This window comes from Cherax quadricarinatus, chromosome 28 (assembly GCF_038502225.1).
Source record: "Cherax quadricarinatus isolate ZL_2023a chromosome 28, ASM3850222v1, whole genome shotgun sequence".
NCBI classification, from domain to species: Eukaryota; Metazoa; Arthropoda; class Malacostraca; order Decapoda; family Parastacidae; genus Cherax; species Cherax quadricarinatus.
The window spans coordinates 16,018,460-16,034,728 of NC_091319.1; the positions used below are offsets into that span (position 1 = coordinate 16,018,460).

General features: G+C 39.4%; 2 protein-coding genes across 4 annotated transcripts in view; one reads left to right on the plus strand and one right to left on the minus strand.

Moving 5' to 3' along the window:
* The window catches only part of Cdk7 (Cyclin-dependent kinase 7), a 72,466-nt gene extending 63,170 nt beyond the window's left edge, over positions 1-9,296 (plus strand). For both annotated transcript variants that reach the window (XM_053783015.2, XM_070089420.1), the window contains exons 7-9: positions 5,011-5,183; positions 7,701-7,819; positions 9,174-9,296. In XM_053783015.2, coding sequence (XP_053638990.1) covers positions 5,011-5,183; positions 7,701-7,819; positions 9,174-9,202 — 321 coding nt within the window. In that variant the 3' untranslated portion in view covers positions 9,203-9,296. The remainder of the gene's footprint in view (positions 1-5,010; positions 5,184-7,700; positions 7,820-9,173) is intronic.
* A 4,207-nt stretch (positions 9,297-13,503) lies between these two features.
* LOC128693339 (glutamic acid-rich protein) overlaps positions 13,504-16,269 on the minus strand; it is a 60,240-nt gene continuing 57,474 nt past the window's right edge. For both annotated transcript variants that reach the window (XM_053783014.2, XM_053783013.2), the window contains one exon: positions 13,504-14,008. In XM_053783014.2, coding sequence (XP_053638989.1) covers positions 13,798-14,008 — 211 coding nt within the window. In that variant the 3' untranslated portion in view covers positions 13,504-13,797. The remainder of the gene's footprint in view (positions 14,009-16,269) is intronic.

Below are 16,269 nucleotides of genomic sequence, written 5' to 3' on the forward strand. Positions count from 1 at the left end.
GCACCTCCTCCACTCCCTCTTCTTCCTCCTCTGAAGCAAGTTCCTTAACTTTGGTCTGATGCTGTTCCAGATGAAGTTCTTGCAGCTCTTCAGTGGTTAGCTCTTCCCTGTGGTCCTCCTCCAACTCTTCCACATCCTCACCACTCACCTCCAACCCCATAGACCTCCCCAATGCCACAATACCTTCCACAACAGGCAGAGGGTTGGCAGGGTCAGGGTCAGTCTCAAACCCTTCAAAATCCCTCTGGAGGACACATTGTGGCCACAATTGTCTACAAGCAGAGTTCAAAGTTCTGGAAGTCACTCTCTACCAAGCCTTACCTATAAGGCTTATGCAGTGGAGGATAGTGAAGTGATTCCTCCAGAACTCTCTTAGGGTCAGCTGAGTGTCCAAGGTCACTTCAAAGCACTTTTCAAACACTGCTTTTGTGTAGAGTTTTTTGAAGTTAGAAATGACCTGCTGATCCATGGGGTGGAGGAGAGTAGTGGTGTTAGCAGGCAAGAACTTCACTGTTATAAAACTGAAGTCCCTAGACAATAAATCTTCCAAGTTTGGAGGATGAGCAGGAGCATTGTCCATTAATAGGAGGCATTTGAGTGGCAAATTATTTTCCAAGAGATATTTTTTGACACTGGGGCCAAACACTTCATGGACCCACTCTTTGAAAATTTGCCTCGTAACCCATGCCTTATTATTTATCTTTCCACAATACACACAATTTATTCTTGATAACATTGTTTTTTCTTTTGAACACTGGGATTTTCTGTGTGATACACCAGCAAAGGTCCTCTTTGGCATTTTCTTCCAAAAGAGGCCTGTTTCGTCACAATAGAACACTTGTTGGGGTTTGAATTTTTCAGTCTCTACGTACCCCTTAAATTCACTTACGAATTTTTCAGCTGCATGTTTGTCAGAACTGGCAGCTTCTCCATGCCTTACCACACAGTGTATGCCACTACACCTCATAAATCTGTCAAACCAGCCTCTGCTGGCCTTAAATTCAGCACTCATTGCAGGCATTTTCTTTATGAGATCGTCATGCAGCTGCCTTGCCTTTTCATAAATGAGTGACTCAGAAGCACTATCACCTGCTATCTGTTTATTTTTGATCCATGCCACCAACAACTTCTCAACCACTTTGATTGTCTGTGATCTATTTTTTGGTTAACATGTCTACACCTTTCACAACATCAGCTTCCTTGATTTCTTTTCTCTTTGCCAGGATAGAAGCGATTGTTGATTTGCTTTAGCCATGCGTGTCGTATGAGGCGACTAAAATGCCGGGAGCAATGGGCTAGTAACCCCTTCTCCTGTAGACATTTACTAAAAAAGAGAAGAAGAAAAACTTTATAAAACTGGGATGCTTGAATGTGCGTGGATGTAGTGCAGATGACAAGAAACAGATGATTGCTGATGTTATGAATGAAAAGAAGTTGGATGTCCTGGCCCTAAGTGAAACAAAGCTGAAGGGGGTAGGGGAGTTTCGGTGGGGGGGAAATAAATGGGATTAAATCTGGAGTATCTGAGAGAGTTAGAGCAAAGGAAGGGGTAGCAGTAATGTTGAATGATCAGTTATGGAAGGAGAAAAGAGAATATGAATGTGTAAATTCAAGAATTATGTGGATTAAAGTAAAGGTTGGATGCGAGAAGTGGGTCATAATAAGCGTGTATGCACCTGGAGAAGAGAGGAATGCAGAGGAGAGAGAGATTTTGGGAGATGTTAAGTGAATGTATAGGAGCCTTTGAACCAAGTGAGAGAGTAATTGTGGTAGGGGACCTGAATACTAAAGTAGGAGAAACTTTTAGAGAGGGTGTGGTAGGTAAGTTTGGGGTGCCAGGTGTAAATGATAATGGGAGCCCTTTGATTGAACTTTGTATAGAAAGGGGTTTAGTTATAGGTAATACATATTTTAAGAAAAAGAGGATAAATAAGTATACAAGATATGATGTAGGGCGAAATGACAGTAGTTTGTTGGATTATGTATTGGTAGATAAAAGACTGTTGAGTAGACTTCAGGATGTACATGTTTATAGAGGGGCCACAGATATATCAGATCACTTTCTAGTTGTAGCTACACTGAGAGTAAAAGGTAGATGGGATACAAGGAGAATAGAAGCATCAGGGAAGAGAGAGGTGAAGGTTTATAAACTAAAAGAGGAGGCAGTTAGGGAAAGATATAAACAGCTATTGGAGGATAGATGGGCTAATGAGAGCATAGGCAATGGGGTCGAAGAGGTATGGGGTAGGTTTAAAAATGTAAGTGTTAGAGTGTTCAGCAGAAGTTTGTGGTTACAGGAAAGTGGGTGCAGGAGGGAAGAGGAGCGATTGGTGGAATGATGATGTAAAGAGAGTAGTAAGGGAGAAAAAGTTAGCATATGAGAAGTTTTTACAAAGTAGAAGTGATGCAAGGAGGGAAGAGTATATGGAGAAAAAGAGAGAGGTTAAGAGAGTGGTGAAGCAATGTAAAAAGAGAGCAAATGAGAGAGTGGGTGAGATGTTATCAACAAATTTTGTTGAAAATAAGAAAAAGTTTTGGAGTGAGATTAACAAGTTAAGGAAGCCTAGAGAACAAATGGATTTGTCAGTTAAAAATAGGAGAGGAGAGTTATTAAATGGAGAGTTAGAGGTATTGGGAAGATGGAGGGAATATTTTGAGGAATTGTTAAATGTTGATGAAGATAGGGAAGCTGTGATTTCGTGTAAAGGGCAAGGAGGAATAACATCTTGTAGGAGTGAGGAAGAGCCAGTTGTGAGTGTGGGGGAAGTTTGTGAGGCAGTAGGTAAAATGAAAGGGGGTAAGGCAGCCGGGATTGATGGGATAAAGATAGAAATGTTAAAAGCAGGTGGGGATATAGTTTTGGAGTGGTTGGTGCAATTATTTAATAAATGTATGGAAGAGGGTAAGGTACCTAGGGATTGGCAGAGAGCATGCATAGTTCCTTTGTATAAAGGCAAAGGGGACAAAAGAGAGTGCAAAAATTATAGGGGGATAAGTCTGTTGAGTATACCTGGTAAAGTGTATGGTAGAGTTATTATTGAAAGAATTAAAAGTAAGACGGAGAATAGGATAGCAGATGAACAAGGAGGCTTTAGGAAAGGTAGGGGGTGTGTGGACCAGGTGTTTACAGTGAAACATATAAGTGAACAGTATTTAGATAAGGCTAAAGAGGTCCTTGTGGCATTTATGGATTTGGAAAAGGCGTATGACAGGGTGGATAGGGGGGCAATGTGGCAGATGTTGCAGGTGTATGGTGTAGGAGGTAGGTTACTGAAAGCAGTGAAGAGTTTTTACAAGGATAGTGAGGCTCAAGTTAGAGTACATAGGAAAGAGGGAAATTATTTCCCAGTAAAAGTAGGCCTTAGACAAGGATGTGTGATGTCACTGTGGTTGTTTAATATATTTATAGATGGGGTTGTAAGAGAAGTAAATGCGAGGGTCTTGACAAGAGGCGTGGAGTTAAAAGATAAAGAATCACACATAAAGTGGGAGTTGTCACAGTTGCTCTTTGCTGATGACACTGTGCTGTGAATACAGGAAAGAGTAAGGTTATGAGGATAACAAAAATATTAGGTGATGAAAGATTGGATATCAGATTGGAGGGAGAGAGTATGGAGGAGGTGAATGTATTCAGATATTTGGGAGTGGACGTGTCAACGGACGGGTCTATGAAGGATGAGGTGAATCATAGAATTGATGAGGGGAAAAGGGTGAGTGGTGCACTTAGGAGTCTGTGGAGACAAAGAACTTTGTCCTTGGAGGCAAAGAGGGGAATGTATGAGAGTATAGTTTTACCAACACTCTTATATGGGTGTGAAGCATGGGTGATGAATGTTGCAGTGAGGAGAAGGCTGGAGGCAGTGGAGATGTCATGTCTGAGGGCAATGTGTGGTGTGAATATAATGCAGAGAATTCGTAGTTTGGAAGTTAGGAGGAGGTGCGGGTTTACCAAAACTGTTGTCCAGAGGGCTGAGGAAGGGTTGTTGAGGTGGTTCGGACATGTAGAGAGAATGGAGCGAAACAGAATGACTTCAAGAGTGTATCAGTCTGTAGTGGAAGGAAGGCGGGGTAGGGGTGAGCCTAGGAAAGGTTGGAGGGAGGGGGTAAAGGAGGTTTTGTGTGCGAGGGGCTTGGACTTCCAGCAGGCGTGCGTGAGCGTGTTTGATAGGAGTGAATGGAGACGAATGGTTTTTAATACTTGACGTGCTGTTGGAGTGTGAGCAAAGTAACATTTATGAAGGGGTTCAGGGAAACCGGCAGGCTGGACTTGAGTCCTGGAGATAGGAAGTACAGTGCCTGCACTCTGAAGGAGGGGTATTAATGTTGCAGTTTAAAAACTGTAGTGTAAAGCACCCTTCTGGCAAGACAGTGATGGAGTGAATGATGGTGAAAGTTTTTCTTTTTCAGGCCACCCTGCCTTGGTGGGAATCGGCCAGTGTGATAATAAAAAAAAAAAATACATTCTGGCAAGCTCCACAACTTGCACACCACTCTCGTATTTTTTGTACTATTTCTTTCTTCCCTTCTATGGCGTTTCTCACTTTCTTTACCAAAGGGGTGCCACTAGCAAATTTCTTTGGGCCCATGGTGATGTTTTTCACAGTCACACTCAAACAAGCACCAAACACAATGAATTAATTGTGAAATGTTTGGATGAGCACTCAGGGTAATGTTCAATTAAAGATAAACAAAGCCAGACTGACTCACAATGCCTGTGCGGGGAGGTGCACAGGCGCAGGCAGGCGGACAGGTCTGGTACGCGAGATGAAACACGGGGCACAGTGCGAAACTCGGGACAAAATTGAGCCAAAATAACGGTTCTAAACTTGAAACGTATGATACTCAGAGCCTACGAAACTCAGGGTTCCACTGTATAATTAATTATTCCATTTTTATAAGTTACACTTTATCCGTTACTTCTTTGCTCAAATTCTTTGTAGTGTCCCCAGATATTGATTAAAAATATTAACGAATCATTTTGTTTTAAATATGATTTATTTTTCCTTACAGGATGTAACGAAACTTTCAGACTATTTATCGTTCAAGCATTTTGATGGGTCTCCACTTCGTGATCTCTTCCTTGCTGCTAGTGATGATTTGCTGCAGCTTCTTGGGGGTCTGTTAATGATTAACCCCTCCAAGAGATACAGCTGTACTCAAGCTCTCAAAATGCCCTATTTCAGGTGGTTTTATGTTATAATCTTAAGATTGTAACATCTTTCCTGGTTTTTATATTCTTTTTAAGAATATGATTGTTGGTTGAAGAACATATTTGTTTTGCTATAATCATTTTACTTAGTACAGTTGTTAATTTATAAAAGGTGATAGTTGCCTCTTATCAACTTCAGGATAGGCAGATTTTTCATTCAAACCAAAGGCTACAATTAGACATAGTATGGATAAAGTTACTTGTATCACATACCCAATTAATTAACTTACCATTAGAATTTTAATTACATTTATAGATGATTATCATTACATACTAATAGTATAAGCATTTTTTAATTCTAATTCACATTGTTGAAGAGACCATTTTTGTAGTATTGTTATAAACAGAAATTGTAACCTAATTCTCAATGTTTTTCTGTGAGGGTAGAAAGCATTTGAAGTTAAAATTTAACACATCATCCATTTCTGGTGTGGTATGGCCACGAAAACAAAAACATATTAATCATCATTCATTCAGTAGTTGACCCTCTAAACTACATCTTCACTCATTTTCCAGAGTTCAAGCACTGCTTCCCACCCCCAGGACTCAAGTTTGACTAACTTTTTACATGAATCCTTTCATAAATGTTACCTTGCTCACACTCCAAAGCACATTAAGAGCTGCTTAACCCATTCATTGTTGCAACCCCTGAAATTAAAAGTGCTTATAGTGTCACAATTTCTAAAAAAAAAAAAAAAAAAATCATCTGAAATGGTAAAGAATGTGTTTCTGAAAATAATGAGGGGAAAAAATGTGAAATTTGATGGAAAATTTACTGAATTATGCATGTTCAAAGCTGATGATCTGCGTGCAATTTAAGCATCAGTGATTTTACCCAAATTGAGTCTTATTTTAAGCCAATTACAAAGTCAATTTACCCTAATTTGTAGATATTTTGCTACCGTATCCACGGGGATACGTTCCAAGGACCTGCCATGGATACTGAAACCGTGGATAGTAGCAAACCCTATATATAAGCCCTATACATACCTATTATAAAGTTTAATTGATAAATTATGCACAATAAGTGGAAAATTATCACTTTTTCACTGATGGGAAGCACTTTGCAACTTCTCTTAGGCTTTGAAGAACTGTCAGCTTCTCTACTTTTGTACTTTGGGACCATTATTATGGAAAATTAAGAGGTATTTTTGGACCACAGTAAACCATGGATAACTGAAACGCGGATACCGAATCACTGGATACGGGGGTTCCACTGTATTCCTTACATTCCAGCAATTGGGCACAAGAAACCACCCATTCAACTATCAAAGCTACAATATAAATTGCATAGAATTCGGTAATTTGGCAGTTTTACACAAATTTAAAAAAAAATCCAATTTAAAAACAGTCCAAAATAAACACTGTAGCCATTCCAGCCACTAAAGCAACATTTCCTTTGTTCATTAATCATGTCACCAAGCCTCTCTTATATTACACTTTCCCTCTATTGTGACTTCATCACACACAAAAAAATAAAGTTTTTCCCTATTTCTCAGGTAAAATATAAACAGGAATGATTGGTCAAGGTTGAGTGTGTCCCAATAATTGAAGTAGACTTAGTAAAAAAAAAGCCATACAAGACCAGGGGAGGATAGCAAAGGCCTTACCTGCACTCGGGAAAGTCATCAAGAATCTAATATTTCCACTTATTTGAGCCTGATTTCAAGTTATTTCCTTAAGTCAGCCAAAGTCATTTCTGTTGCACTAGCATGTCTCATTCTATCAATTGATACCAAGAAATAGTCATTGAAACCATAAAAACCATCCTAGAAAACACATCAAATTTGATATTTTAAACTAAACACAAGGTCAGAGGTTTGTTCTTCCCATCATATACTGCATAGGGCAGGAATTTTTTTTTTATGCCATGCACACATGCCACACAAACCCATTCTCTTACATCTAAGCTAAAATTTACCACTCACAGCATATTTGAGAGAGCTGTGTTTAATGTAGATCTACATGAGTAACACTAGTGTCAGTAATGTACATATAAGTAAGAGACAGTGAAAGAGTTAAATCTATTTAGATTTAGGGCTATACACTTTTCTGCTCATTTGACTAGAGATATAATAGTCACTGGAGCTGAGTACAGTCTTGTAAGTATGGTTTTTCCATACTTAGAAGTACTGTACTCAGCTCCAGTGACCATTCCCTTATTTTATGTGTTTAAAAACTTTTAATACAGAGTTGTATAGATTTTATTCAAATGGTTTTCATGACCTTGTATAGTGCAGCATAGTAATGTAATTCATTAATTAATTTTATAATGTTTTTATTAAGTAAAGCATACATTGCCTATTTCTTCTTTCTCAACTTCGTTCTCTTAAAAGTTCTTGAAAGATTGTTATTTGAAGATTGTAGTGTGCAGGATATGCCTGCTCTTTACATGGCTACCCTTAACTCAGACATATTCATACTGTTTTGTATTTATAACTTTCCATTTGTGTGGCAGCTTTTATTCTTGAATTCCACATGCATTTCACAGTAACCGACCAGCACCAACGCCTGGGCCATTATTACCACTTCCTCCTTCAATAAGGAGTAAAAAGGAAACTGAGAAGCCAACATTAAAACGCAAGATCATAGAGGAATCAGGATTTGGAAGTAGGTGTTTATTAATGCAGAATTAGACAAGGTTTTGGAACTGCTTTCCAGATGGTAATATCTCATCCCATTAAATTGGAAATGCAATCATTTATATGAGCTTAATACACATTTTTGTGACAAACAATTGATCTGTTGTCCAACAGTCACTTTTTTAGCATTATGCATCAAACAGATGATGCAAAAAAGGAATGTTCAGACAATAGGTATCATAATTTTTTTGGTAGGGTAACAGTAATATTTTAAGAGAGGCTGTTGAAGCATGCTGTTTTCTTGCTTGTTTCTTGAAAATGATAACCATGGTGATATTAAATATCCAGCCTCCATTCTCAAATCACTTATTATTTCCATTATAGAAACTCCATGCCCTTTACTAACCTTCCTTGTTTATTATCATTTGAAACCACATAAATCATATCCTGTTCACTTTTTCATTACTGAAAAGTAACAATTACTTGCTCTGTTCCATTGATATTAGACAAGAAATGGAGCACTGTACTGTCTCTTTGAAGCGGTTCAGGAAATAGTTACTGTATTGACTACACAATAATTTATTTGTAATCATTCTTTCATGGGATGGAAGATCTTAATTTTGTAAATGAAGTAAAACCTTGACTTGACAGACCCAGATTTGAGAAGCAGCAGACAAAAAATTTACCCAAACAAATGCCATATATAGCTAAGTGGAAAAAATTCCATTGGGTCTGGATTTTGTGAATTAGGGGTAATGTGTCCAGTAGCCTCTGGAACCAGCAGACCATATCCATTGCTTCTGGCAATTATCCATTATAGATTCAAGTATCTGCATCTAGGATCTTTCCTTTTATTGTTCCCCAAGGGAGCGGTTGCCTGTGTCACTCATACAATCATCATTTGAACTCCAATTTTTCCTGAATTTGTAGTGTTTTTTGTGACTTTATTAACATATTAAGAAACTGTACAGTGCTAGTAACAATATCCTCTAAAGCAAGTGGTGCCAAGAGGAAGCACGTGAATTTGAGTATTAAGCAGAAACTTGAACTAATAAGGAAGGTTAAATCTGGCATTGTGACATATTTTGATTGACTTAATAATAAAGGTTAGCATATCTATGTGCATAGTAATTCTGATTATACACATTTCATAGAAAATAAGATTAATAATAGTACATGTACGTGTAATTAAATAATTGTATATCTAGAACTACACTAAGGTTCAGTACTGCATTATTATTATTATCAAAACCAAGTGCTCAACATCACTACTGTATTAATATCAGTAATAGTTGTTATATTGAAAACATTTTTATCCTAATGGTAATATGAAAAATTTTAAATTGAGTACTGCATATCAATAATAGCTTATTTTCTTACAGCATCATTAGCCAAGAAGCTGCAGTTCTAGCTAAAGTGAGACTGTTGTGAGTAGATGTGAGAGAGGCATCATCTAAGTGATACTCAACCACTGTACTACTCTTCAATAAAAGATATAATCAGTGTTTTGTAATGTCATTAATCCAATGATGTCTGGTAATAATCTTAAATGAAAAGGTTTTTGTATTTTTTCAAGAGATAAAGAACTTTATCCATGAAAGCAAAGAGGGGAATGTATGAGAATACAGTGGAACCTCGTTTTTTGTTTGGCCTGGTTTTCGTCGAATTTGGTTTTCGAAGACTTTTTTCGTCAGAATTTTGTCCCAGTTTTCGTTCATCACCTCAGTTTTCATTGGTCCACCATACCGACCGTGTCCACCTGCCCACGCCCACACAAAGCATCCCACACATTCTGAGTTGGTCTGGCTTTGTTTCTTGTCAAGTGAGCATTACCCTGCGCATTCATCCGAAACATTTCATAATAATCCATTGTTTTTTAGGCTTGTTTATTGAGTGCGACTGCTAAATAAGCCACCATGGGGCCAAAGAAAGTTCGAGTACCGGCCCTTTGATAAAGAAGGTGAGAAACACAATAGAATTCAAGAAGGAACTCGTAGCAAAGTACGAAGGTGGAAAGTAACAAAATACGAAAGTGACCGCAGCTGAGGAAGTTGCTTCGGAAGAGAGAGAGGAGAATGTGCCTTCTTCAGTGATTAAGGACATGTATGCAAAATGGAATGACTTGCAAAGTTTTGTGTAGAAATATCACCCTAACATAGCTGCTGCAAGCCATGTCTGCAACATGTTCAATGACAATGCCTTGTCCCATTTTAGACAAATCTTAAAGAGACACCAAAAACAGACCCCTCTGGATGGATTTTTTGTGAACATGCCAATCCATCTATCCCTCAGTCTGAATTGTGCTGGGGCTCATCCTGCCTATTTCAGTTCATGCCCTGTATTCCCTAAGGAATGAGAGATCTACCTTCTAAAAGATAAAGAAGGCAGTTGTATGGCCAGGCCATGGACTACAGAAATGGTCTTGACCCAGGATTCCATATGTTCATATGACTTTTGGCCTTTGTCTGATACAACTTTCCTTTATCTTTTGTACATCACAAATTTGAAGGGTTGATTTGAAACTTACCTGTTTCTGATTCCATGCTATTTACAAAATCTGTTCTTGCTCCCCATATGATAGTGGTAGAGATTCATTCAGGGCCACCCTCTGTTATGCCTGAGTTTTCTCCTGTTCCACTTTTTCTCCTTGCTATAAATGATTTGGCCTCTGTTCTTCCGCCCAATATTTGGTCATCACTCTGTTGATGACTTCGCTATTGCTTGTGCAGGCGCTGACTGTCATCTCATTGCAGTTTCTCTCCAGCATGCGGTCGACTGTGTTTCCACTTGGGCCACCACGCATGGGTTTAAATTTTCAAGTACCAAAACTCACCAAATTACTTTCACTAGACGCTCTGTCATCTCCGATCATCCTTTGTATCTCTATGGCTCCCGTATCTCCGAATGTGATACAGTCAGGTTTCTAGGCCTTCTCTTTGACTGTAGGTTATCCTGGAAACCTCACATTACCTCTCTGAAGGCAACTTGTCACAGCCGGCTAAACCTTCTTAAAACCCTTGCTCATCTTTCCTGGGGAGCTGATCGTCGAACTCTTCTTCGCCTACATTCAGCCCTCGTTTTATCGAAACTCGATTATGGCGACTAGATTTATTCCGCGGCCTCTCCTGCTACTCTCTCTAGCCTTAACTCTATCCATCACCAAGGATTACGTTTGTGCCTTGGTGCTTTTCACTCTTCCCCTGTTGAGAGCCTCTATGCAGAAGCGAATGTTCCATCCTTGTTTGATCGCCGTGATGCCCATTGCCTTCGCTATTATGTACACTCTCACGATCTCCACAATCCTTCCATTTATAGATTATTATTATAATCAAAAAGAAGCGCTAAGCCACAAGGGCTATACAACGCTGCTCCATTTATAGAATGGTCACCGATATTAGTAGACATTCTTTATTCGTTCGCCGCCCGTTTGCTCCGTCCCTTTTCTCTTTGCCTACATTCACTCTTGTCTTCCCTTCAGTTACCACCTTTATATGTTCATGTAGCATCTCACTTTTCCCTACCCCCCTGGGAAGTTCCAGCTGTTCGGGTCTGTTCTTTCTCACTCCCTTGCTCGAAAGCTCAACTGCCTACGGTGGCTTCCCGCTCTCTTTTTCTTGATCACTTCCACTCCCATTCTCATGCCACCGCTGTGTACACAGATGGCTCTAAGTCTTCAGACGGCATCGGATTCGCAGCAGTGTTTCCAGACAGTGTCATGCGGGGGCATTTACTATCTTCGGCTAGCATTTTTTTTACTGCTGAACTGTATGCCATTCTTGCAGCACTTATTCGTATCGCATCTATGCCTGTGTCGTCATTTGTGGTAGTCTCAGACTCCCTTAGTGCTCTACAGGCTATACGAAAATTTGATACATCTCACCCCCTAGTTCTCCGTATCCAACTTTGGCTACGCCGTATCTCTACGAAGCATAAAGATATTATTTTTTGTTGGGTCCCTGGTCATGTCGACATACAGGGCAATGAACAGGCAGACACTGCTGCGCGGTCAGCAGTACATGACCTACCAATTTCCTATAGAGGTGTTCCATTTCTGGACTATTTTGCTGCAATAGCTACCCACCTTCACACCCGTTGGCAACAACGTTGGTCAACTCTGCTTGGTAACAAACTTCATTCTATTAAACCGAGCATAGGTTACTGGCCGTCTTCTTGTCATCAGTGCCGTGGTTGGAAAACCACTCTCTCCCGTCTTCGCATTGGCCACACTCGTCTTACTCATGGGTATCTCATGGAGAGGCACCCTGTACCTCTCTGTGAGCAGTGTCAAGTTCCAGTATCGATTAGCCACATTCTGTTAGACTGCCCTCTCTATCAACGAGCACGCAGAATTTACCTCCAACGCCGTCTTCGTTCTACTACTCTCTCTTTACCTTCCCTTTTTAGCGCTTCCCCTTTGATTATAATAATAATAATTTACCTTCCCTTCTTGCTGATGGACCCTCCTTTAATCCTGACTCTCTCATTGACTTCTTGACAACGACTGATTTACTCCACAAACTCTGATGATGATACCTTACGCACTCCCCTCAGCCCTTTCTAGCTCAGTCTCTTGCTGCCCTTTCACCATCCACTGCTCCGCTGTTATCCGTAACCTATTACTCAGCAGGCATGCGTGAGCGTGTTTGATAGGAGTGAATGGAGACAAATGGTTTTTAATACTTGACGTGCTGTTGGAGTGTGAGCAAAGTAACATTTATGAAGGGATTCAGGGAAACCGGCAGGCCGGACTTGAGTCCTGGAGATGGGAAGTACAGTGCCTGCACTCTGAAGGAGGGGTGTTAATGTTGCAGTTTAAAAACTGTAGTGTAAAGCACCCTTCTGGCAAGACAGTGATGGAGTGAATGATGGTGAAAGTTTTTCTTTTTCGGGCCACCCTGCCTTGGTGGGAATCGGCCAGTGTGATAATAAAAATAATTACTCATCCCTCTCCCTTTTGCCACCTGATGCCCTCGCTTCCTTCCTGCCCTGCAGCACTGTATAGCCCTTGTGGCTTAGCGCTTCTTTTTGATTATAATAATAATCTCCTGTTCCCTGGGCTTCCACTTCCTTGCCTTTTTCCTCCCTTTCTCAGTATATCCATTCTGAACACTTTGTAGCCACTCATGAAGTTTCTATGACTCCTCCCTACTTACCAATGATTATTATTATAATCAAAAGAAGCGCTAAGCCACAAGGGCTATACAGCTACTTACCAATGAATATAATGGATCCTTCACAACTCTGTGATGAATGTCTTGAAGATACAATCTTTTTAATCTTCTATTGCTCCTTAACAGCACTGTAAGACCCTTTTACATTTGGTACTTAACTTGGTTGTTATAATAATTCTATTACTCCGCATAACCCCATTGTATTCCTAAGTACTGTCGCTGACACTTCAGCTTCTCTCCCGATGAACTAATTTTTATGTCAACCTCAGCTTTCATCTTGAGCACATGTACACACTCTTCGCACTTATTTCTCCTGCCATCAGCTTCCCTCTGCATTTTTGAGAATATAATAATTGAGTTTTCAACACGTGACCTCTATGTTGTGCATTCTTTCAAAACCTGGATACACTATTTCCTCAAAGTAAAACAGCATGATTGGTGATCATGTTTAATTTGTCTAATATTTCTACTTTGAAACATTACTGAATCATTAAGTCTAAAGGAATAATTCCAAAGAATTTATAAAAATAAAACCACTGCATAGCCTGCAAATTTTATTTTTTCCTACATGATCATAACAAATTTTAAATGCTAGTTTCTGATAATCCTTGTTAAAAATTAGGAAAAAATTTACCCAAGCAGCAATAAATACATTATTTAAGAGTACAAAATTATCCCTGTTATTTTATGATAATCATTTCAGCATAAAATTAAATGCATACTATACTCCATCTATACATGTTAAACAGACAACAATAGTATGATAAAATTTACACTCACTGTAAATTAAAGGAAGGTACCGTACAAAATGTACTGGGCAAATTCTTAACTGGGGCTATCTCTTCTTATAAATGCATGGCTTAAGAATAATATTAGGAAGAGCTATTGTCTTCTTCAGCTTTCGAATCTTCTTAAATTCAAATAAAAAGAAGTATTTTCCATTGGTGTCCTTCTGAATGCAATGAAATCCAAATTTCATTAAGAGATTCAGAAACTGCTGAACATCTCCAAAACGGCTTTCCACTTCAGCAATTTTCATGATACCCCTGAAAGTACACAACCAAAGTCAGTAACGTGGGTGTACACCAGATATTAAAAAGAATTCACGTGAACATGTTAGGAGTGAATGAAGACGAATGGTTTTTGGGATCTGACGAGCTGTTGGAGTGTGACCAGGGTAATATTTTGTAAAGGGATTCAGGGAAACCGGTTAGCCGGACTTGAGTCCTGGAGGTGGGAACTAAAATGCCTGCACTTTAAAGGAGGGGTTTGGGATATTGGCTGTTTGAAGTGACATCTAAACTGTCGTATCTGAGTGCCTCTGCAAAGACAGTGATTATGTATGTATGATGGTGAAAGTGCTGAATGATGATGAAAGTTTTTTCTTTCTTTCTTTTTGGGTCACCCTGTCTTGGTGGGAAATGGCCAAAGTGTTAAAAAAAAAAATCTTCTAATTTATTATTCTAAATACTGTACTTTAAATGACCTTGCTACCACCTTTTTGGGTTTAGCATTTAATTTGTTTATATTATTACCAATTTTAATTTCTAATTTTAACTGGCATGATATTCCAAACTGAGTGGAAGATAATTTCACACCAGCTCACTGTGAATAATATATACAGTGAATCCTTGGTTTTTGTGTTTAATCCGTTCCAGAGTAATCAGCGAAAACGGAAACCATTTTCCCCATAGGAAATAATGTAAATCCAATTACTCCATTCCACACACCCAGAAGTATTAACACAATTTCTTTTTTTACCTTAAAGATTAGAGTTACATGCACAAAAGAATGAACATTCAACATGACACTTACCTTTATTGATGGCTGTTGTTGATGGATGGAAGACAGGGAGGAGGGGAGAGGGAAGAGGTTATTTTTTGGAAGGGGAATCCCCCTTCATAAGGACACTAGGTGCTAGTGATGAAAGTATTTTCTTTTTGGGTCACCCTGCCTCGGTGGGAGACGGCCGACTTGTTGAAAAAAAAAAATCTGTAAATTGTTTGCACAGTATTATATTAGGTACACAGAGTATTTAAATAGAGTATTTAAATACTCTGTGTACCTAGTATAGTACTGTGCAAAAAATTTGCAGTTTTTTTTTCAACAAGTCGGCCATCTCCCACCGAGGCAGGGTGACCCAAAAAGAAAATATTTTCATCATCAATCAACACTTTCACCTCACTCACACATAATCACTATTTTTGCAGAGGTACTCAGAATACAACAGTTTAGAAGTATATATGTATAAAGATACACAACATATCCCTCCAAACTGCCAATATCCCAAACAACTCCTTTAAAGTGCAGGCATTGTACTTCCCATTTCCAGGACTCAAGTCCGGCTATATAAAATAACTGGTTTCCCTGAATCCCTTGACTAAATATTACCCTGCTCACACTCCAACAGCTTGTCAGGTCCCAAATACCATTCATCTCCATTCAATCCTATCTAACACACTCACGCACGCTTCCTGGAAATCCAAGCCCCTCGCCCACATAACCTCCTTTACCCCCTCTCTCCAACCCTTTCGAGGATGACCCCTACCCCGCCTTCCTTCCCCTACAGATTCATACGCTCTCCATGTCATTCTACTTTGATCCATTCTCTCTAAATTACCAAACCACCTCAACAAACCCTCTTCAGCCCTCTGACTAATACTTTTATTAACTCCACACCTTCTTCTAATTTCCACACTCCGAATTTTCTGCATAATACAGTGGACCCCCGCATAGCGACTTTAATCCGTGCAAGAGGGCTGGTTGTTATGCGAAATGTTCGGTATGCGAATGAATTTTCCCCATAAGAAATAATGGAAATCAAATTAATCCGTGCAAGACACCCAAAAGTATGAAAAATAAATTTTTACCCCATGAAATATACATTTTCCTACACACAAAGAGAAGGATACATGCACAATAGTAGAGTAGTACATGCACAATATATATTGTGCATGTACTACTCTACTAAATGAAGAATAAATGACACTTACCTTTACTGAAGATGCAGCAATGACTGATGAGACACTGTGTCCTGGGAGTGCCTTTTCCTCCTGAGTACTGTAGGTCCTGTTTGGCATTTTCTTCCAGAACAGGCCTTATCACACTGTGTATGCCACTACGATTCTTAAATCTCTCAAACCAACCTTTGCTGGCTTTAAATTCACCAATATGAGCACTAGTTCCAGGCATTTTTCCCTGTTCACCTGGGTGTTAGTCGACTGGTGTGGGTTGCATCCTGGGAGACAAGATTAAGGACCCCAATAGAAATAAGTTAGACAGTCTTCGATGACACTGACTTTTTTGG